We start from the raw sequence: 25,317 nt of genomic DNA on the forward strand, positions 1-25,317 counted from the left end.
ATTTTCAGTAAGACATTTTTTAAAAAGACCGATAAGAACGGCTACATACCAAAGAGGAGCTGCCACCATCCTAAATGGCTGGGGAATATCCCCAAAGGACAGTTGTTACGTATACGTAGGAACTGTAGTAATGCCCGGGATTATGACATACAAGCAGATCTCCTTATAGAGAGATTTATTGAGAAGGGATACAACAAGAAGGAAATGAGAAACCTTAAGGAAATAGTGAGAGATATGAATAGGGAGGAACTCATTAGGGATAAAGATAAAAAAGAAAAGAAGAACGACTATGAATTTGCCTTCATCACCGGTTTTAACAGACAGCATAAAGAGGTGGAGAGAATAATTAAAAAACATTGGCCCATCCTTGCAGCAGACAAGACACTTAAGAAAATTCTACCAAAGAAACCTACCTTTATATACAGAAGAGCCCCAACTCTAAGAGACAAACTGGTGAAAAATGTGATTAACCCTCCAAAACGGATCACTCTTCCGACTAGCCTTAATGGCTTTTTTAGATGCAAGAAATGCCTACCGTGTAAAACGAATAAAAAACAGCCGAGGAAGATCACCAACTTTACTTCTAGCACCACAGGAGAGTTGTTCAGGATAAAAGATACCATCACGTGCACCAGCTCCTATGTGACATATGTCATTGAGTGCCCATGTCACTTACAGTACATCGGAAGAACTACCCGACAGTTGTACGTCAGGATACGCGAACATGTCAAAAACATTAGAAAGGGGTTTGAGAAACACACCCTTTCCAGGCACTTTAAAGAGGCACATGGTCAAGATCCCTCGGGCCTTATATTCTATGGGATAGACAAGATCAAAGACGATTGGAGAGGTAGTAATAAACGCAGAATGGTTTCACGCAATGAAACCAAGTGGATTTACTTGATGAGATCTCTCCGGCCCGAAGGACTAAATACTGACATAGACCTGAACTGCTTTATTACGGATACATAAACATCCAACTCTTTTATCCTCCCTTTTTTATACAATTTTTATATACTTTTTAAACATTTAAAAGGATATTTTATAAAAATATATTTTTTTACTTTTTTATATATAACCAGTCCTTTTATATAGTCTTATTTAGAAAGCTCTTAAAAACCAGTCTTTTTTACCATTAGACGTTTTTACCAATGATTTGTGGCTTTCTATCAGTTGTTTACCTTAACCGTAAAACATACCGGTTTAAGAATTTTTTACACACAGGTATGTTTTGAACTACCCTTCTCATCCAGCATCTATGGAATCCCTCTTTTTTTGCAATCCAAAAGTACACAATTTAGTGCTCCATCCTCACATTCTTTTGAATATAGCATTTTTTTGAATATATTTTTTTGAATATATATTTTTTGAATATTTTTTTCAAATACATTTCTGTTTTTCCTCCCATGCCCTCCTTGATACAGTTGTATGAATTACCTTTTTATATTTAATTTTATACTATATATATTTTTTACTTCTTTTAGCTTATCAGTCTCACAAAATAAGTTTATATATTTTTTTAAAAAAAATTTTTTTTTTGCTCCGCACTGTACGTATTCTTTTTCATGTATCTATTACAATTTCCTTTCACATCAGTATCCACCTTTGGATATACATGTGGACTTTCCGTCCTTTTTTTTGCTTTTTTTCCTTTTTTCATGGCACCTGACCTTCTCATCCAGCATCATTGATCGCTGACACATTGGTGTGTACCACCCTCTTTTGTTTTTCCTCCTCACCCAGTAACATTGACACATATATATGCACATACTTTTCCATGTCCTGAATCCTCTGCACAGGTATCACAAAATGATATAGTTTTTATCCGCACTGAACCATCCTCACTTTTGATGCCCCTTGCGTGTTTACATAGACTGCATAAGACCTGTCCTGTATAGTTCGAGGATTTCTGTATACACACTCTCTTATATTTTATATTTTGTATTTTTTAGTTTTTATATATATTTATGTATATATATCTCACAATTTTTCTTCACACTTATATATATTTTTATTCTTTGTATGATATATACGTAGATATGGCCCTCTTTTTTATGTATATTCTTTTATCTATTCTTCACTTATTTTTTATAATCCGGGCTTTTTTAGCATGTTTTATATGATCACAATAAAGTTATGTTTTTAGTAAGCTAAAGGCTCGTAGCACACTCGGACAAATTAATGAGATCAGATATGATGAAGTATGGCCGTTCCCCTGCACATCCATAATGAAGCTAGTGGCTGAGTAATATGGCTTCCGGAGAGGGAGTAGCAAGATGGCGGTGTTTGTTCCGTCCCCTCCGTTACCTGGATACGGGCGGCTATAAATATTCCGGGAGTACGCTATGTTGACGCCGCTCCAGTTGACGTCATTGTGACGAAACGCGTAGGGCGGAGTCTCCGACGTCAAACGTCACTTCCGGTTGTTGGCAGTGGAACGCGGAAGCCTCCCGGCGAACACGACTATTCTGATCCTGATCTACTGTACGAGTGAGTCTACTACGCCGCTTATTTACAACTGTATGTTACTATTATTCACCATGGGGTATTTTTCCTTTCATGTGAGCACTCAGGGCACCCGCCGCTGACTTCTCTGACTGCTCGTTCATCTCGAAAAGGAACATCTCCATACATCCACATACAGGTTGTACCAAGCTATTTGCGCCACCTAGTGGCCACTCGTGGAATTTCACTTATCCACTTTTTTTATTTTATTTTATTTTTTTCACTCACGCTGATACAGATCAAGTGGCACATTCATTTGGAAATCACTCACATATCTTCGGTTGTGGGTCTTTTGTCACAACATCGGTTTATATATATATATATACATTTTCTTCGCATGTATTGTTTGATTTGAATATATCTTTGTTATCCATTTATTATTATTTTTAGATATTGCACCATTTGTGGGTTATTGTCTACCAGTATACTTCCCCTTACACTTCACAAGGGGCATTTTTTATTTCAGAGGTAGCGCCACCACCAATCTTCACACTTCTTTTATAATCAGCACAAGAACTCTCATGCAGAAATGAAGAGTTGAGTGACTCCTGGACTGAAGATTCTGAGTCTGTTAATAGAGAGCCTAACATTTCTTCTGGGGAGAAAAAACTCTGGATTAGGCTGTATCTAGTTTAAAACACAGATATTCCAAGCGATGAGTCAATTCAAAAGTTAACTTCTAAAGCTTTAAGACCCAATTGAATCTCTACAAGCTCTAACTGGATTGCACTACATTGTCAGCTGGAACTTGCACCAACTGTGCCTCCAACAGAAGATCATTCAAAAATCACACAATGGAGATGCTCTGAGAGTGCAGCAAGGCTAGCACAGGAGCTAGCATCTGAAAATCTGATGAACACAAGATAGACACAAGATAGGGTATAACCACAATTTTAAAAATTTTTGGGATCCATAGCAAGGTCAAAGGATTGCAAATGTGAGGGAAATTTGCATGCATGATGTCCGCAGAGGCTAGGGAATCTCTCTGAATGCATGAGGCTGAGGCTATGACATACCTGGTGGATTCAACACAGAATTTATGAAAATGAATGAAGGCATTTATGGCCTTGACATCTAAGATGAAGCTTGGTTTGAGAAGTTTAAATAGGATGGAGTAGAACTCCTGGAAGTGTTCTGTCAAAGGTATTGGAGCAATGACCCTCTGCTTCAGAAGATCTCAGGGAGCTTGAAGGAGATTTGCTAATCTATGGGGTGACACAGGTAGGTTGAAAGACATGAATCAGGGAAGGAGCTGAGAGTGGAAATCTGGCTTTAGCCCATGAAAACCCTCCCACACCCAAGATTCTGAGATGCTATCCATATCTGGGAAAAACTGCTTCACTTAAGACTGCCCAACCTTAATACTCACGGGAAGAAAGCCTCAAAATGGGAGCCAAAGCCATAGATATTAAAGTAACAACCGAGAGGTAAACTCTTCAATAGAAGAACCAGCGTCTCCTGCAGGGAAAAGATAATAAATGGGGTCACTGGAAAGGAAAGAAATATATAAATTTATATAACTATGAATATATATTGCTTAAAAAAATTAAAGGAAAACTTTTTAATCAGAGTATAGTATCAAGTCAAGTAAACTCCTGGGATTTTGATTTAGTCCGTTAAGTAGCAGAGGGTGTTGTTAATTAGTTTCAGCTGCTTTGGTGTTAATGAAAATTAACAGGTGCACTAGATGGGCAACAATGAGACGACATGAAACACAACCAGCCACGCAATTCCCAAATCCAGCAACACAAATCCGGCTGTACAGAGTCCAGGAGGGCGAGGATCCTTTGTAGGTGTTCACATTCCCTTACCGATCCTCAGCACACTGCCAGCAAAGTCTCACCGAACCTGATCCCCCTCCTCTGAAGATGAGAGCAGATCTGTACAGCCGGATTTGTTTTGCTGGATTTGGGGATTGCATGGCTGTTTCATGCAGAGGAGGAGTGGATGGTGTACGCTCGGTGGCTGCAGTGGAAAAAGGGATCTGATCTGTCATTGTATACACGGAGGCTGGACAAGCTGTGACTTCAGAGCTGCATAAATGCCTGCAGAACTCCCAACAGATATCCCTGTTTAAACTGATGGTGGGTCAGCAGTCCTTTCGGCTCTAAGGAATAGGGTTCTTCCTTAAAACGTGTCAGCCAAGCTTTACATGGACACCACTAGGTCTCCTTGCATCATTGGTGTATCCCAGCAGTCTTGCAGGCGATTGGTTCCATTGTATTGATACCCATGGTCCTGAGGGGGCAGCATGACCTTAGGTTGTGATACCAAGGATCACATAGACCACTCACCTTCCTGCATACCACTTAAGCGCAGGAGAAATACTTTTTGGACTATTTAGATTCATGGCCAGGTTGACAGAGACAGGCTCTCCTTACCTGCTTTGCTGGAAAAATGCACATTGTTTATAGCCCTATAATATACAGTTAGTCCCCTACATACGAACCTTCAAGTTGCAAATTTTCAAAGATACGAACATGTCCTTAGCCCCTTTGATGCACTGTGCGGCCTATGCATACTTTTGCGGCTCCAGCAGTGTGGTTCATCCTGAGGGAGGCCCTACCTCCCTTGCTTCAGCCTAATGCCTTGCGCTAGTTATAGAATTAGCATCAGTGGAGCTGCTAAATTGCACAACTGCATGTAGGATGCTCATAGCAACATAGGAAATGCTGAGGACTAAAATGCTAAGTGACTTTTCCATAAATGTACAACTGATTAGTATTTACAATAGGGGATCTGAAACACTTTTTCATTTTGTCAGATCTACAGTAGATGGTCAATTTGGGAAATTTACTGACCCTAGCACTATGAATTCGCTGCGGGGCATTTGGCTCAAAATACATTGGACACTCCATACTGCCAGACTGGTCCACAAGGAAAATAAACTCGCCGCAATTGGACTGCTCCTGTACAGCTGGGAAACTTGGGTAGAAATTCAACATGGCCACTGACTCCGCCATGATGGATCCTACAGAACACAGGGATAAAATAAGATTGTAACAAAGAGACAGAGAAAACAAATTACTTCACCATTTTCAGCAAAGCTTTTACAGAGGTCACTGAACTATTTTAATGGCTTTCATCCCTGTCACAGACCATCATTGGTATTACCAGCAAAGTTGTGTCTTTCACCAACTTCACTTGCAAAGTGCACAGTCTATTTGTCTTTAGTAAATCCACCCCATATTGTTTTACCAGAAATGTTGCATGTTTCACCAACAGAGTCATTAAGGGTTGGGTATATTTACCTGGTGCTTTCATATTTAAACAACCCCGCAGTTGCTCCGGGCATTGGTTTCTCTGCATATTTCAGGTAATGGATCTACTCCAGCAACACAGGCCTAAATAAATTCTATTCCTCGGATGGCATAAAACCCTTCTATTTTTTCCAAAACAAATACAAGTTCCGTGCCCCTGGGCTGTTTCAGCACTTTCTGGGGAGTCTCCTACTTACAGTCTGCTCTTCCAAAAAGAGAAGAACCAATTGAGGTTGGTATCATACTGTATAAAGAGTTTTTAGAAGTCTGTATCAAGTATCTCTTTCCAAAAAGATCTCTAATTAAAAAGGAGGCCACCCCAGGACACTCCTCTGGCATTATATCCACCAGATGGCCAAAGAAGACCTTGGAACAAAAGAACAAGGGCAGGCAATACACAGTCTGGTCTGCTCAGTCTCACCACCACTAGGACCAAACAAAATTGATGACAATACACAAAAAAGTTTTCCACAAATTTTAGCACAAGTGATTTTCTTTAATGAATTAGTGAAATACCACAACCTTGCCTCCCAAAAATCTGAAAATTGGAAAATAAGTGCTGCTAGTAATTTCTGCAAATTGTGTAAGTCATCATACTGTTTAAAGGCAAAATTGGATTCCTGATAGCTGTGTAACTACGGTTCTATATTCGGTACGCTCTCTGCCTTCATTCCACAACATTAGCGAACAAAACCGCCATGTGCTGCAAGAGGTCTCCTTTCAAAATCACACGTTAACTGGTTCAAGTCCACCCAATAGCAGCACCTGTGCGCCGCATCACATATATATACATGACCTGACATTTCTGGGTAGGGGGCACGCATTCGCGCCGCCGGCAGCTTGCTAACCGCTGTGAGATCGGTGGATGTCCTTTGTCACACATCGATTGTTAGGCAGAGAGCCATCATAAACATATGATGATTTGGGAAGCCATGTCATCTGCTGGTGTTGGTCCACTGTGTTTTTTCAAGTCGAAAGTCAGTGCAACCCTCTACTGCGAAATTCTAGAGCACTTCATGCTTGCCTCTGCTGACCAGCTTTATGGAGATGCAGATTTCATTTTCCAGCAGGACTTCGCACCGCCCACACTGCCAAATCTACCAATACCTGGTCACATGATCATGGTATCACTGTGCTTGATTGATCAGCAAACTCACCTGACCTAAACTCCATAGAGAATCTGTGGGATATTGCCAAGAGGAAGATGAGAGACACCAGACCCAACAATGCAGATGAGCTGAAGGCCGCTATCAAAGCAACCTGGGCAATAACACCTCAGCAGTGCCACAGGCTGATCGCCTCCATGCCACACCGCATTGATGCAGTATCTCATGCAAAAGGAGCCCTGACCAAGTATTGAGTGTATACTATACTGTGCATGGACACTCTTTTCAGTAAGTCAACATTTCTGTATTAAAAATCCTTTTTTTTTTTTTTATTGGTCTTATGTAATATTATAATTTTCGGAGATACTGAATTTTGGGTTTTCACTAGATGTAAGCCCTAATCCTCAAAATTAAAAAAAAAAGAAATGCTTGAAATATATCACTCTGTGTGTAACGCATCTATATTAAATATATGAGTCACTTTTTGAATTGAATTACTGAAATTAACTTTTTGATTATATTCTAATTTTTTGAGATGCACCTGTATATCTGAATGGCCCTAATGGTTTCTGTACCATTCCAGGTATTTTGTTTATGCGATCCTCATTTTGTACATTAGTTCCACCATTTTCTTTTGTATACACAGAACAATGGATGATATTTAATCGTTTTTTGTGCCCAATGAGTCACTCTGAGACATTGCGGGAGATTTACTAAAACTGGTAAGTGCAAAATCTGGAGCAGTTTCTTTCTTCTATCACTGCTTGTAATTGGGAGCTTTCTGATCATGTGATCTCCATGACAGCCAATCACGGTGGTCACATCAACATAAACCCTGCCCTACCTCCCAGCATCTGAAACCCCTTAAAGGGCCAGGAGACGACGGTACCAAGGGGTTAAAGTGGTTGTAAAGCCATAAGGTTTTTTATCTTAATGCATCCTATGCATTAAGATAGATAAAACCTTCTGTGCAGCAGCAGCACCCCCCCCCCAGCCCTCCTAAAACGTATTTGAGCCCTATCTCAATCAAGTGATGCTGCACCTGAGTGCTTTGGCTGTCCGGGACTCCCCCTCCTGATTGGCTAAGACACAGCAGTGACACCATTGGCTCCCGCAGGCTGTCAATCAAAGTCAGTTAGCCAATGAGGAGGGAGAGGGAGCATGGCCAAACCGTGGCTCCATATCTGAATGGACACACAGAGTTGTGACTCGGCTTGGGTGCCCCCATAGCTTGCTGTGGGGGGGAATTGGCAGGAGGGAGGGGCCAGGGAAAAGGAACAGAAGGATCGGGGCTGCTCTGTCCAAAACCACTGCACAGAGCAGCCAAATATAACATGTTTGGTATTTTTTAACCACTTGCCAACCAACCGCCGAATCTCCGTACCTGTACAGCGGTTTGCGGGAGCGCTCCTGTGGGCGTGCCCGAGCTGCCGGAAGCTCATGCCTGCTCCCACTTGACAGCGGGGAAGCCGAGGTCCGGGGTCGGCGGCTGTGAAGAGAGAATGGCGGTCTATTGTTGTAAACACAGCAGACTCTTGTTCTCTCTGCTATCAACATAGAGCTCCTGTGTTCCTGCTATTTAGGAACACAGGTCTCTGTGTTGACATTAAAATCCCAACCCCCCCCCCCCCCAGTTAAAAAACACCCCCTAGGCTCACACTTAACCCTTTGATCACCCCTGGGTTAACTTCTTCCCTGCCAGTGTTATTATTACAGTAACAGTGCATATTTTTAGCACTGATTACTGTAGTAATGTCACTGGTCCCCCAAAAGTGTCAAAAATGTCAGTTAGGTGAACGATCTGTCTGCCACAATGACGCAGTCCCGCTAAAAATCGCAGATCGCCGCCATTGCTAGTTAAAAAAAAAATAATGATATAAATCTTCCCCCTAGTTTGTAGACGCGATAACTTTTGCGCAAACCAATCAAATTATGCTTATTGGGATTTTGTTTACTAAAAATATGTAGCAGAATACAAATTGGCCTAAAATGGTAAAAAATTGGATTTTTTTATTTTTTGGAATGTTATACTGTATAGCAGAAAGTGAAAAATATTGGTTTTTTTTTTTTCAGAATTGTCGTTATTTTTTAGCGCAAAAAATAAAAATTGCACAGGTGATCAAATACCAACAAAAGAAAGCTCTATTTGTGGGAAAAACGGAATTTTTGTAAAATCTTACCTGTAAAATTCCTTTCTCTGAGTCCTCCGACAGTCGCCGCCCCTTCATATTCATCACCAATGGGTTATGTCCTCTCATCCGTAGGAGTAGCTAGGCAATAGAATATGTTAGTACAAAGACTTTTAACATATCCCCACCCCCAGGGGGTGGTCCCCTCAGTACATAACCCTCCACTTCCTGTATCCAACTCAGTTTCAGTGGAATAGCAGTAGAGAGTACATCAAAAAACCCCAAAAGAGGGGCGGGGGCGGCGACTGTCGGAGGACTCAGAGAAAGGAATTTTACAGGTAAGATTTTACAAAAATTCCGTTTTCTCTTACGTCCTCCGACAGTCGCCGCCCCTTCATATTCATCACCAATGGGATGTCCCAAAGCAGTGTAAACATGAGGGGTGGGAAGAACGCAGCCGCGCCCAAGGCAACGCCGTCTCCCCATCAGAGAAAGGAACCTTACCAAAGGAAGGAAACCAGTTGGGCATAAGAACAAAACACTCGCTCAACAGGAGCAAGAAAACCCAGGGAAAAACAAATGTCCCAAACAGTCAAAGAACCCGTAACAAGGGCTCTAGGGAACTGCCGCACTAAGAACCTTGCGGCCAAAGGAAGCATCAGCCGATGCCTGAACATCTACTCTGTAGAATTTTGTGAAAGTGCGTACGGTCGACCAAGTCGCCGCCTTACACACCTGGGCCACAGAGGCCCCATGACGACAGGCCCAAGACGTACTCAGAGATCTGGTAGAGTGCGCCTTCACAGGTATAGGGGGAACTTTTCCCTTCAAAGCATAGGCCTGTTCAATGGTCTGTCTGATCCATTTGGCGATGGTAGAAGCCGACGCCGCCATGCCCTTCCGAGGACCTTCCGGAAGAACAAACAAGGCATCCGACTTGCGAAAAGACCCAGTCGATTTTAAGTAGACTCCAATCGCCCGGACAACATCCAAGGAGTGAAGCAGCACCCCGTCGGACGCTTAGGCTTCGCGCAGAGCGAAGGTAGGACAATGTCCCCATTGAGATGAAAGTCCGAAACCCTTTATGGAAGAAAAGAAGGGTTAGGTCGCAAGACCACCTTGTCCAAATGCACAACCAGATACGGAGATTTGCAGGACAAGGCTGCCAGCTCCTACACTCGACAAGCCGAGGTGATAGCCACCAAAAAAGGCGAACTTCTTGGATAACAAAGACAGCGAGATCTCCCTGATCTTTTCAAAAGGAGCACGCTGCAATACAGACAGGACTAGATTCAAGTCCCAAGGGGGAAGAGGGTCCCTCCTAGGAGGGATCAGATGACGTACCCCCTGCACAAAAGTGCCAACCAAAGCGTCAGATGCCACAGGACGTTGAAACAGAACGGCCAAAGCGGACACCTGACCCTTAATCGTAGCCAGCGCCAAACGCTGTTCAACACCCGTCTGAAGGAAGGACAACACCCTAGACACTGAATAAGTGGTAGGAGAGAAATCCCTGGATTCGCACCAGGCAAAATACGCCTTCCAAGTACGGTAGTAAACCTTCCCCGAGGAAGACTTCCTCGCATTGATCAAGGTGTGAATGACCTCAGGGGAAAGACCCCTGTTCTTCAGGACCTCGGTCTCAACAGCCAGGCCGTCAAAGCCAGCGACTGTAAAGCAGGATGGAAGATCGGTCCTTGCGACAGAAGATCTTCTCGAAGAGGCAGACGCCACGGGACGTCGATTGCCAGGTTTGCGAGGTCTGCGTACCAGGACCGGCGAGGCCAGTCCGGTGCCACAAGAATCACCGCAGTTGGTTCCGAGTGCAACCTGCGAAGGAACCTGGACAGCAACTGAATCGGTGGAAACGCATACATCAGTCGGTACTGATGCCACGGGGCAACCAACGCGTCTGCCCGAGGATCGCGCGTCCGTGCCACGAACCGTGGAACTTTGTTGTTCAGACGAGACGCGAACAGGTCTACCTCCGGGAGACCCCACTTCGCGCACAACATCTGGAAGACATCCGGGTGAAGGGACCATTCCCCCTGGTCCAGGGTCTGGCGGCTCAGATAATCCGCCTGCCAATTCTCCACCCCCGGAATGTGAACTGCTGATATTGCCGGGACATGCGTCTCGGCCCAAGACAGAATCGCGGCCACTTCTCGAGCCGCCTGGGCACTCCTGGTGCCCCCTTGGTGAATGATGTAAGCCACCGCCGTGGCATTGTCCGTCTGCACCCTGACCGGACAGCCGTGGAGACAGTCCGTCCAACGGCGAAGACAGAGAAGTATCGCACGCAGTTCCAAAATGTTGATCGGAAGGGAAGACTCCTCCGTCGACCAAACACCCTGGGCGGACAGAACGCCCAGAACACCACCCCAGCCCGACAGGCTGGCGTCCGTGGTGAGCACCGTCCATGAAAAGGGACGAAAAGACTTGCCCCCCGACACTGAGGGGGACCGAAGCCACCACAGAAGATCCCTTCTGGTCTGAGAACTCAAGGATATCTGAAGATCCAGAGAGTGCGGTCACCCGTCCCACTTGGACAATATCTCCGCTTGGAGACCCCGAGTGTGAAAACTGGGCGAAGGGAATCGCCTCGAAAGCCGAGACCATCAAACCCAGACACCGCATGCACGTCCGAACGGACGAGAACTGATAGTCCCTGAGGGACCTGACTCCCTCCTGAAGAGTCCTGAGTTTGTCGTCCGGTAGGAAGACCTTCGCCTGGACAGAGTCCAGAATCATTCCCAGGTATGGGAAGCGGACCGACGGACACAATGTTGATTTTTGGGAAATAGATCGTCCAACCAAACTCTTGCAGAGTCTGCAACGTGACGGACAGATCCTTCACCAGACCTTGGTTGGTCGCAGACCGAACCAGAATATCGTCCAGATATCCCAGGACCGATATGCCCTGGGCTCTCAACAAGGCCAGAACCGGTGCCAGCACTTTGGTGAACACCCTCGGAGCCGAGGCGAGACCGAAAGGCAAAGTTACAAATTGGTAACGATCCTCCGCTATGGCGAATCGAAGGTACCGCTGGTGACCCTTGAAGATGGGGACGTGAAGATACGCATCCTTCAAGTCGATGGAAGCCATGAATTCCCCCGGAACCAGGACAGCCACCACCGACCGCAGGGATTCCATGCGGAACTTGCGCACCCGAACAAAGCGGTTCAGCGCCTTCAAGTCCAGAATCGGACATACCTTGCCCTCTTTCCTGGGCACGGTGAACAGATTGGAATAGAACCCCTTAATCTGTCCCGATGAGGCACCGGGACCACCACACCCTGAGCCTTCAGGTCCTGCACCGCTAGGCGCAGGTCCCGCAAACGCTCCGGGGATAACAGAAGATTTGAGGGAAAGAAATCTGCTCTTCGGCCGAGAGAGAAACTCGATCTGGTAGCCAGACTGAACAATTTCCCGAACCCACCTGTCCCGAACCCGGGACAGCTCCACGGCTTCTTGTGGGAGCCTAGACCCTTAGACGGCTTGCCCCTATAGTGTGACCGAAAGGCACGAAAGGACCCCTGATGGGGTCGAAAGGAAGCATGCTTCTTACCGGGAGCCGCCTTGGGCTTGTGGGATTGAGGCAAGAGCGTGCTCTTACCACCCGTAACTCCCTTAATCAGTGCATCTAAGGATTCGCCAAAAAGGCGAGAACCATCATAAGGCAAATAGGCCAAAGTCTTACGGGAAGATTGATCCACAGACCAACACTTCAACCAAACCAGGCGGCGATTTAACACCGCCACACTGTGTACACGTGCAGCCAACGGAACCATATCCAGGTCCGCATCGCACAAATACATGACACCCTGGTGGATTTGATCCACCATATCCAAGGTCGCCTGGGGGGCAGAATCAGCCACCAGGACCCGCCTAAGCACCTGCGTCCAGCTCGCGTCCGCCTGGGCCGCCATAAGAGAAGCAAATAAGGCTTTCAACATAGAACCCATAATAGAATAGGTGTGACGGGCAAGAGATTCCAATCTCTTGTCCGTGGCATCCCGGAACACCGGGGTGTCTTCAGCCGGAATCGCAGTGGATTTGTTCAAAACCGCTATCGCATGATCCACCGGCGGTGGAATACACCAGCGCTCATCAGTAGCAGGCGTAAAGGGATAGCGTAGCTTAAACCTACTAGGTACAGCAAATGGTTTGCGTATATTACGCCACCGTTCTTTCACAGCGTTTTGGAAATCAACAGTGCAGGGGAACACCTGCGACGCTTTGCGACTTTTCTGCGTTCCATAAGCCGCTAAGGCAGCTGGAGGACATGATTCCTCCTCTAATCGCAGTGTTTGCTTGATAGAAGCAACCATTCCATCCATGAGTGCAAGCTCTTCAGACGAGCCAGGGGGAGAATTATCAACCCCCTCCACCTCAGCCTCCATCTCTGACCCGATAAGGTCCAGGGAGGAACGGGACCCCGATAAGGAGACCCCAGCCACAGCAGCCCCAGCACCATCACCCTCTGAATCAGAGGAAACTGACACCCTGGGCCTTTTTCGTGGATTGAGCAGCCACCAGCTTTTGCACCTGAGTCGCAAGGCTAGCCACAATCGCAGCCAAATCCCCCCCGGGGGGGGGGAGATTGCGGACCCCTGGCTTCCCACTAAGGCTGTAGGAAATTTGTTTTCCTGAGAATCCATGCCCCTGTAGCAGAAAAATAAATGGGTGACCGCCCCTTTAAGAGAGCGCTGCGATCGTAGCCCACTTCACACAAAAAACCCCCCACACAAGGGACCCCCACAGGGACAATGAACCAAGGCAGGACACAGGGAATAGGGGGAAATGAACCTGGAGATCGCTGCTGCTGCTGCTGCCTGCGGTGCTTCTGAAGGAAAGGAAGTGCTGGTATACAGGGCGCTCTATTAAAGCCTATGGAGGCTACAAGAAAATGGCCGCCATGCATGTAAAACATGCGGCCGGAGCGATCGCAGCCAAAATGGCGCCGTTTGGCGCCGAAACCGCCGCTCCCACACCCCATGAGGGTGAAATAGAAAAATACACCAATTGCCCAGCAAAAGGAATAAACATGTTAAACCGCCGCAGCGGCGCTGTAATGTGCCCCAAGCATGAGAACTCAAGCCCCACAGCACACAGCCGTTCACATACAGACTGACACAGAGTGCAGCACAACCCCCCCTCCTGCAGCCCACAGCATGCAACACGAGGGAAAGGGAGACAGTAACAGTGTGAACACAGGGTAAGGTAACACAGTCCCAGACTGACACCCCCCAGACAGACAGGTCCCCACATACATACACTTACCTCTTACATGGCGTGGGGAACCCGCACAGGCGAACAAACCGCTGAACATGAGGCAGGGAGAGTCGCATCTAGGACGCACCAGAGGGTGGGTTGAGAAACCGCACAGCGTCCGGTGAGGTAGCCACCTCACCTGGCATCCCTGCACGGAACAGGGATGGGTCGTTCAGATAACTCAGGAGCGATACCTGACTGAACGCTCGATGGCGGGCTGAGAAACCACTGACCCACAACCTGCGATCAGGGGGGTCAGCCCGAGACGCAGCCCGCATGATCCTCTTCTTCCGAAGAACTAACTAACGCTGATAAAATAACAGCTAACAAGAAAGAGAGAAAAACTCAAATAAAATCCAAAGAAAGGAAAGAGAGCTGAGACAAGGTGTCCCAGCACAGAAACATCCAGCCACTCCTGACAGCTAGACAAATGAAACTGAGTTGGATACAGGAAGTGGAGGGTTATGTACTGAGGGGACCACCCCCTGGGGGTGGGGATATGTTAAAAGTCTTTGTACTAACATATTCTATTGCCTAGCTACTCCTACGGATGAGAGGACATAACCCATTGGTGATGAATATGAAGGGGCGGCGACTGTCGGAGGACGTAAGAGAAAAAAGGACATCACTTTTTTTGGGTACAGCGCCGCACGACCGCGCAATGGTCCGTTAAAATAATGCCGTGCCGAATCGCAAGAAATGGCGTGGTCATTAAGGGGGAAAATCTTCCGGTCCAGAAGTGGTTAAAGAAAAAAGAAAAAAACAAGACTTTACAATCACTTTAACTCAGTATTGATATGGTTATTCAGTTCAAAGCAAAAAAAATTATCAAATTGAGTAATCTTCCTGCATCTGGCGCACTGTGAGGCTATCCCTCCTGACACAATAGGGGCTAACATATTGTGGGAACATTTCCTCTAAGCAAGTTGTGGAACCATCAAGTTTTGGATATTAGGCCTATATGCTATAAGACTTTTGGCACTATTCATATAAAAATAAATTTAAATCCCTGGCATGAAGATACTTCCAGCTTAATCAATGAGATTTTTGCAAATATCCTTTCAAAGGAAGTCCACATACAGTATCTGAGATGGCCCACATGATGCACTGGGAGTTGGAGTGATGATCCCTTTCTCTCCCTCTGGTCCAGTAGGCCCAGTAGAGCATCAAATCTAGTTGGGGCTTCTATAAATTGTCCCATTATATGATTCTATAATAAGTTTATACATTTCCACATTTTCAATGTGCAAGCAATGTTATAGCACCAGTCGATTTCAAGGTAGTTAAAATCTCCATTAACACCACTGTCCAAGCCCATGCAGTGATTGTTTCCATCTGTGAAAGGGTTGGAGTTTCTACCTCATTAATACTGGGAAGTCTATAATATAAAACAATATTCAACTTATCAGTGTGCACATCCATATGTAACTCTGCCTATAATGCTTCAACATTATCAAACTTTCCAACAGGATTGTCTTTTACACTTACACTTTTCACTTATACCAATATATTCTATTAATCTTTGTCTTCAAAAGAGAGCATATTCTGGAATATGAACCGTTCAGTCATGTGAAGAATTAAGTCAGGATTCTGCAGTCTTGTTCAACAAGTGTTCTTCATTCAATGTTTTACTTGTCATACTTTTGGCGTTTATGAACAGAAACTTAAAATTGCCATTGTTTGTTAGGTTTAGATTTCTCATATCATCATGTGTACAATTAGAACGGTCTTCTTCATTGTTTATTTGTAACATAGGGATCTCCTTGTCATCTGCCATAACCCTTCCCCACCTTCCTTACCAGTTTCACTCTCCAGTAGTATTTGGTTCGTCAAAATACTGCTAAGTCTTTGAAATATATTAAGGACTATCCACTTCCCATGTATTCCATCATTGTTTTCTCTTTTTTTTTTTCACAATTTTAAACTTTATTCAAAAATGGAAAAGTCAAACAGTATGCATTACAATAGTTGGTTTTAAAGCAAAAGTTTCAAGTAACAGTGAACAATGAATATAAACAATTGCATAGAACAATATATTCTGAAAACATTTTTAAGTAAGAAAGACGATTACAGTTCTCGATCAATATCATAGTACATATTTCCAGTAGCATGAAATATGAAAACGTCAGATAATACAGTTACTTCTATTGAAATATCTAGATGGATGAGCCCGTGCACCCCGTTCATCCGTGATAAGAAGAGAAGTAATAGAGAGAAAGAAAGGTATCGTTTGATAATAATGCAGTCAGATAGCAGCCATCTGAGCATCTAAGTTACTGTTAAAGGTGCCAATCCTCAAATTTTGCATAGAATTTATTGGAAGGTTGGGAAGGAAGGATTTTCCGGCACATAGATTCTTAAAAAATCAATTTTATTCAAATAACATAACACAAAAAGCAATCATGAAAAACACACAAAACATATAAACAAACAAAACAGAAAATATTGATTAAAAATTGACTGGAGATACTACTGTGTGTACTTGTTTACTCCTATATGTCTCCACACGGTTTTTCTTGGGAGGTGTATATCAGTCTTTCATCACGATTCACCTATATACTTACTTATGGCTCTACAACCTTCTATAAGTCCTTATAGACAATATATATTACCTAACACTAGTACTAATGGCCCATGGGTATGCTATTACATCCTTATCCAGGTGGCTCCCAGGCTCCACTACCCCTGGGTTAATCTTCTCTCTATATATACCGAGCTCTGTACCTATCCATGATTGTCCCTTCGTTATTCATTACCATTTGTCTGCGGTGACAGTTGTCCTGCATAACAATTATACAGGTATGTATGTACCCAGCTATTTTTTGGTATATATACCACCTCCTTATATCCAATAGATAAAATAAGCACTGCGTGGCCCCCCACATGTGATTCTATGGGTGACCTCCGGGGTGCACTGCCCATTGCACCCATGGAGTTTAGCCGCTCGCCTGGTTTGCACTGACCCAGCCGGTGACTGGATACACCACTATGAACATGCATGTAGTTCTCTGATTTTAGATGTTCATTATTATAATACAAAGTTTGAAAACTACCTATACCATCAGTAACTCTGTATGTTTCTATCCTATATAGAACCATTTTCTTTGATCACAAGCAGGCTCCAGATGAAGCTTCTTTATGAGGCGAAACATGTAGAGCAACCTGATCAAGCGTACTACTAATTTCTGTCATCACGTTTCTAAGTATATAAATATGTACATGTAGTCGCATTATGTGACTAATAATATGAATATGTGTATGATTACATCAAATAGAACTGCTGTATGTTATTCATTTCTGACTGGTTAACCCATTTTGGCTCCAGTCAATTTTTAATCAATATTTTCTGTTTTGTTTGTTTATATGTTTTGTGTGTTTTTCATGATTGCTTTTTGTGTTATGTTATTTGAATAAAATTGATTTTTTAAGAATCTATGTGCCGGAAAATCCTTCCTTCCCAACCTTCCAATAAATTCTATGCAAAATTTGAGGATTGGCACCTTTAACAGTAACTTAGATGCTCAGATGACTGCTATCTGACTGCATTATTATCAAACGATATTTGAAATCGGTGGAAGCACCAGCTATTTCTTTTGGGAAAATAGCTAGCAGCATTATATACTCCTTTTTTTAAAAAATTATTTCTACGTTTCTATGCCACTAATACTTTATGGAAGGTTTGGAGGCAAGGTATGCATAAATATGCTATTTGGATTATGATGTTCTCTTTAGGGTGAGGGGGGTACCGCCATAGACCGTGGCCATTGACAGCTGACAGTTTCGTTTTTCTGTTTTTTTCTTTTGTTCTTTATAACATATTCATTTTGTTTTTGATCTATTACATTACGGTTTGGGGTTTTTCTGTGACTCATGGACTGATAAATCATCATTCCTGCTACTTCTCTAATCAGGTTGGGTGATCTCTTCTGATCGGGTAAGAAACACTTTTTTATTATTCAATATGGAATTTATCGGTAACGCATGGACGGGTTACATGATGGAGATTGAGTCCACATGTAATGTTCCAGTCAAGGAAGACCTTAGTTTAAACCAATATATAAGTACGGTCAGAAAACTGCTCAAGAAAAAGTCCAATTTATATTGGCATATTGAATTCTTTCTAAAATACATTCAGGCAAATATTTGCCCCATGGGTCTTAGAATCCACCTCTTCCCTACGTTTGATAATGTTTCTAGCGAATTTAAAACTCACTGGGAACATATTTTGACCAAATGTAGTATAGACTTATGCCAATTATTGGTTTCACAGTACAAGCTAGATTTAACAGCATTAGATACTGAACTATCGCTTCTATATACCAAGAACGAAAATATTAAAAAACATGGACAATATGAACAAAAATGGAAGGAAGTGAAGGATTATGGCATAAAACTAAATCGAGACATTATTTTTAAGAAACAGACCAAATTTCTAAAAGACAGAATGGCCTTCACGGAGGGCTATGCCTACAAATGGCCAGGATCGGGGGGCTCACGAGGGCCGCGCCATCCGCGAGGCCCCCGTGAACCCTACAAATATCCTGAGTCAAAAGAAACTGACTGTGAATCTGACTCATCATCAGTATCTATCCAGTCCGGTCTTTCTAGAACGTCCAATCAGTCAAATTTGGACGCTAGACCAAGAACGGATTCAAATGTGCGTAAACGTAGCCAACAAGAAAATGGACACTACACACCTCGATCTAAAAAACCACCAGAGGGACACCTGAAATTTCAGCATTCTACAGGAACCACAGGTCTAGGACACCCCCGAAAATCACTCAGCACTAACACACCAGACTCTCTGGAAGCACCAGACCCATATTTAGGGGCGCTGGCTCTTCAGGCTGCCCAAATGTTGCAACCTACACAAAATACAAATGCGAATACACCAGCCTTACAAGGCTCTATCACTAATTTACAAGTTCAAAGTTCACAATCCAATGCACTAACTTCCTTTCCCCCACCATCACTGAACCCTCAATTATCTAAACAAACGACACTAGATGCACACTTTCATCAATCACAAGCACCAAATTTTCAGGGGGGGTTACTTCTCAACCCCCCAACCTAAAATTGTCCATTATAAATTTAACCCCTTATACTTTTACAAAGGAGGAACAACAAATACTTGAACTAGGACTTACATTTTGCCCATCAACATCTATGAATAAGTATGAAACCATTAAAGACCTATATCTTTTTGCTAGAAAACTAACATATCGTTACCTGTTTGACCCAGATAGAAAAAGAGAGCAGCAGGAAAGGGAATTGTCAGAAAGTATCAAGCATTTTACTATGCAGGAATTCCGTACACTACGTGATCTTATTTTATTACTCGAAGAAAGTACTCCCTTGGACTCCCAATGCCCGAGTCAGGGATCCCAACCCAACTCTTCAGCAATTTACTCTACGAAATTTAAACCAAAATCAACTAATTTTCCAGATTTAACTAGTAACCCAAATATATGGGCGTTCCTAACAACTTGTGTTGGAGAAATAAAAAGATGCCAATTAGACAAAAAACAAAGTAATCTTTCATACCAACAACTGCAAATACTAACCAGATTAAAAAACCACCCTGACCTAGTCATCAAAACGTCAGATAAAGGTGGGAATGTGGTTTTGATGACAAAGCAATTTTATGAACAAATGTGCCTTGATATATTAACCAATTCCAACTGGTATAAAAAAATTGCTTCGTCATTAACTTCCAATTTCAAAACTGAATACCTTGAGCTGATCGGATGGGCATACCAATCAGCTCTAATTGATCAAGACACATATGACTTTTTGAATAACCGCTTCCCCAGACAAGCGACGTTTTACGCCTTACCTAAAACACACAAAAACCTTACATCTCCACCTGGTCGACCCATTGTCTCCGGCATTGGGAGTCTAACGGAAAATGCTAGCAGATACCTTGACTTTTTTTTGTTACCACATGTAATTAGTCTTCCATCCTACATCAAGGACACACTTGATTTTCTTAAAACATTGAATGATATGGTCGTTCCTCTCGATGCCCTGCTCGTGACTTTGGATGTTGAGGCATTATATTCCAGCATCCCTCACGAGCAGGGCATCGAGACGATACGTACCTTTCTATATGAACAGAATCATCGAACTTGGCCTTTTTGTGAATTTTTGTTACAATTACTTTCTTATATTCTTAGACACAACTGCTTTGTCTTCAATGGTTCCCACTACCTCCAGGTACAGGGCGTGGCCATGGGCACTTGTTGCGCACCGGCTTACGCCAACCTGTACCTGGGGGGGTGGGAACGATATATCACATCTGCTGATGTTTTGTCCGAATATTTCGTCTATGTAGCCGTATGGCTTAGATACATAGACGACATATTTGTGATATGGACAGGGTCCAGATCTATGCTAGATGAATTCATTACAGCACTGAACTTTAATACTTTTAACCTAAAACTAACAAGTACGATCAATTCATCACAGGTCACATTTTTGGACCTTACAGTGCATAAATTAGCAAATGGACATTTGAGTACGGACCTGTACCGAAAGGAAACCGCAGGGAATGTTATTCTTCATGCCTCCAGTGCACATCCCCCGGCATTAATTCGTAGCATCCCGTATGCTCAATATGCTCGTCTCAGACGTAATTGTACGTCTGATTCTGATTTTAGAAAACAAGCAAACTCACTCCGTGATCGTCTTAAAATTAGAGGTTACAGCAAACGCACACTCAGAGACGCATTCAATCGAGCTGCAGAACATAATAGGAATGATTTGCTGTTTCGCAAAAAAACAGTTCCTACTCAACAAACTGTCAAATTCATCACAAAATACTCTGTACATACAGATATTTTACGATCCATTCTACAAAAACAATGGCACATACTCCATAACGATTCTACTATCAAAAAATACATTACGGATTATCCCCAAATAGTTTTCAAACGTACAACATCATTGAGAGACCATCTTATGTCTAGCCACTATGAACCATCGAAAACCAAATCTAAATCTCCTAGAGGTACATATAAATGCAGACGGTGTGAGTTCTGCCCCTGGGTTGAAGAAGCTACACAATATCCATTACCCAATGGGGAAACGTTAAGACCTAACTTTAGGGCAGATTGCAATACCCGAGGCGTAGTGTATTTAATGTACTGCGCCTGTGGTATCTTCTATGTCGGAAAGACAATTAGAGAACTACGACAACGGATAAAAGACCATGTCTATGTATCAGCCGGGGGGAAAATGCTCACACCGGTGAGTAGACACATAGATCTTCACCATAGATTTAACCCTAAGAAGGCTAGGTTCTTTGTCTTAGAGATTATCCCCCAAGATCCCCGAGGGGGTAACTGGGATAAACGGATCCTCCAGAGGGAAACCCTCTGGATCGAACGACTAAATGCCACTCAGAGGCCAGGAATCAATGAGATGTTATCATATAAACCCTTTCTATAGTTTTAACCTTTAAATGGCTAACTCATCTGGGGGTACGTGTTCCAATATCCCTAGATAATATTCTAGTCTATGTATATGTCCTTTGTTTGTTTCTCTGGTCACGGTCTATGAGTATATCCTTTCACTCAAATCCAAAATATACCATAAAAATAATCTTATTTTAATTCCAAACATAAGCTTCCCTTTCATTGGCCCAATATTATTCTTTGTATTTGATTTATTTCATTACTTTTGGTATTTTTTATATAACTAACATAATGCTTGTTATTATTATTATAACATTTTCAAATTGTTATATTTCAAAGCTATTACTGCATTTTGTATGGTGACAATTAGGTACGCTGATTGACAAATTTTATAATTAGATTTGTTATAATTAATTATATGCTTTCCTTTTTCTGTTTATTTCCTTATTTTGCTTGGTTCGCTGTAGTGGTGATCCACTTTCAGTCACGGACTGGGGTTTGCTTGCTATGCGGGCGACGACCATGGGTGGCGCTGGGCATGCTTCCTCGGTTTTTCCCCCTTTGACACATGTGCGGCCAGACAAGCCGCAGTGAGGTGACGCACTTCCGGTGCGCATTTCCTGCGGCATAATGGGCGGATGCAGGGACACCACGTGTCCCATGCACACGCCTGTTCCCGCTATACGTACCCGCGTTTTCCCGATGCGACCCATGTGATCGCTCGGGTCATTATGTGGGTACGTCGCGGGGCGTGGCCGAGGCGGCGACGTCATTGACGAGCCGCTTGGGGTCCACGCTATAAAGAGGCCATACACGCTGGCCTCAATATGGCGGCGGTTCCCCATCCGGAGGAGACATCATGGAACTTTAGGACAGAGCCAATGAAAGGTATACACCACCTCTATACGCCATCTTTATTCGGCAAGTCTAACTATCCCTTCTCTGACCCTTTGAAACTTATAGAATATACCCTAAAGAGTTTATTTATATCTACCTAGGATTTTGACATACTAACACCTGTTGGCATATCCACATGGCCTTCCTCCATGTAATATATGGAGAGATGCTTCCATAGTACAATTTGTTTGGTAAGATACTACTGTGTGTACTTGTTTACTCCTATATGTCTCCACACGGTTTTTCTTGGGAGGTGTATATCAGTCTTTCATCACGATTCACCTATATACTTACTTATGGCTCTACAACCTTCTATAAGTCCTTATAGACAATATATATTACCTAACACTAGTACTAATGGCCCATGGGTATGCTATTACATCCTTATCCAGGTGGCTCCCAGGCTCCACTACCCCTGGGTTAATCTTCTCTCTATATATACCGAGCTCTGTACCTATCCATGATTGTCCCTTCGTTATTCATTACCATTTGTCTGCGGTGACAGTTGTCCTGCATAACAATTATACAGGTATGTATGTACCCAGCTATTTTTTGGTATATATACCACCTCCTTATATCCAATAGATAAAATAAGCACTGCGTGGCCCCCCACATGTGATTCTATGGGTGACCTCCGGGGTGCACTGCCCATTGCGCCCATGGAGTTTAGCCGCTCGCCTGGTTTGCACTGACCCAGCCGGTGACTGGATACACCACTATGAACATGCATGTAGTTCTCTGATTTTAGATGTTCATTATTATAATACAAAGTTTGAAAACTACCTATACCATCAGTAACTCTGTATGTTTCTATCCTATATAGAACCATTTTCTTTGATCACAAGCAGGCTCCAGATGAAGCTTCTTTATGAGGCGAAACATGTAGAGCAACCTGATCAAGCGTACTACTAATTTCTGTCATCACGTTTCTAAGTATATAAATATGTACATGTAGTCGCATTATGTGACTAATAATATGAATATGTGTATGATTACATCAAATAGAACTGCTGTATGTTATTCATTTCTGACTGGTTAACCCATTTTGGCTCCAGTCAATTTTTAATCAATATTTTCTGTTTTGTTTGTTTATATGTTTTGTGTGTTTTTCATGATTGCTTTTTGTGTTATGTTATTTGAATAAAATTGATTTTTTAAGAATCTATGTGCCGGAAAATCCTTCCTTCCCAACCTTCCAATAAATTCTACGAGAAAGAAAGGTAGAGAGAAGAGGGAAAGGGAGAAAGTAGTTAGAGGAAGGATGGAAGGGTGGGAAGAGGAAGATGGGTGGGTAGGGAGGGGGTAAGGAGGGGGAATTCTGCTCAGTCAGAGCTAGTGGGATTAAATGTTAGGATTTTGTTTATTTGTTCATAAGTTCACTATATTCTTCCGAAACAGTAAAGACTTGCCAAGGAGACCATAATTTTTGAAAGAGGTCATTTCTTTCCATTCTGATGGCTAGTGTCTCTTCCATCTCATAAATGTAGCCCACCTTAGTGAGCCAATCTGAGATAGCGGGAACATTTTTGGTAGGGATGCACCGAATAATCGGCGGCCGAACATTATTCGGCCGAAAATAGAAAAAATAGCCCTTTCGGTGTTCGGCCGAATAAGTCAAAAGGCCGAATAATTTTGTGCCGAATAATAGGGCTGAACGATAGTCGATATGATATTGACTATCGTTCTGTGGCCGTAGGCGATATTCATATCGCCGAGGTCACGATATTTACAGGGGGAAGGGACTCGGAGGAGGACAGGAGGACTCACAGACTTCCGTGTTAGGCAGGGGAAGCCGGGACACTTCAGCGGTGAGCATACATACATTACTCACTCGTGCACTGCAGCCCGCCCCACACATTCAGTGAGTCTTACTCTCCTCCCTAGTTTTTTCAATGGCACATTCAGGAAGCCAATCACGCCGTGATTAGCTGCACAGCGAACCAATCACGCGTTCCTGCACACCTGATTGGTTCCGCTGTGCCGCTACTCACGGCGTGATTGGCTTCCTGAATCTGCCATTGAAAAAACTAGGGAGGAGAGTAAGACTCACTGAATGTGTGGGGCGGGCTGCAGTGCACGAGTGAGTAATGTACGTATGTGGCTGTGCTCCTTTCCAGGCTACTACTAGTCCACCTCCAGCCTCCTACTACCACCACTATGAGAGACTGTCTGTCACTGTATAATCTGATCGAGTCCACACTGACACTGATTGACTGTCACTGAGTAATTGATGTTACCACATTAACCCTGACCTGCCCAGTGCCCTGTAGCTGCAATTAAAATTTACAAGGCTGCGTGCATGCTTCCTGATTTCCATTCCCAGCATCCTTCCCAATCCCTACAGTGTCACTAACATTAACCCTATGGTACAAGGCTGCAGTGTGCACTGAATCCCATTCCCTACAGTAACATTTAGGGAGAGAGAGAGACATGAGAGGACAAGAGAGAGAGAGAGAGAAAGAGACATGAGAGGACAAGAGAGAGAGAGAGAGACATGAGAGGACAAGAGAGAGAGAGAGTGAGAGGACAAGAGAGAGAGAGAGAGACACGAGAGGACAAGAGAGAGGACAAAAAATTGGCAAAATAAATGGAAAAAATGCAAAACACCGCGTTCGGTATTCGGCCTTCGGCCTTCGGCCAAACATTTTATTATTATTCGGCTTCGGCTTGGGCTTCGGCCAAGAATTTCATTTCGGTGCATCCCTAATTTTTGGTATTCCAGTATAAGGG

The 25,317-nt window shown here is 43.5% G+C and overlaps 1 protein-coding gene across 1 annotated transcript in view; it reads right to left on the reverse strand.

Annotated features, from left to right (window-relative positions):
- Nucleotides 1–25,317, reverse strand: part of LOC309550053 (von Willebrand factor A domain-containing protein 5A-like) — a 220,099-nt gene that overhangs the window by 140,330 nt on the left and 54,452 nt on the right. The window contains exons 6-7 of the mRNA XM_082250520.1: nucleotides 5,307–5,476; nucleotides 3,875–3,963 (exon numbers count right to left, since the gene is read on the reverse strand). Of these exons, the coding sequence (XP_082106646.1) occupies nucleotides 3,875–3,963; nucleotides 5,307–5,476 (259 nt within the window). The remainder of the gene's footprint in view (nucleotides 1–3,874; nucleotides 3,964–5,306; nucleotides 5,477–25,317) is intronic.

The sequence above is a fragment of the Pelophylax lessonae genome (assembly GCF_965119305.1).
Source record: "Pelophylax lessonae genome assembly, chromosome: 1".
Lineage (NCBI taxonomy): Eukaryota > Metazoa > Chordata > Amphibia > Anura > Ranidae > Pelophylax > Pelophylax lessonae.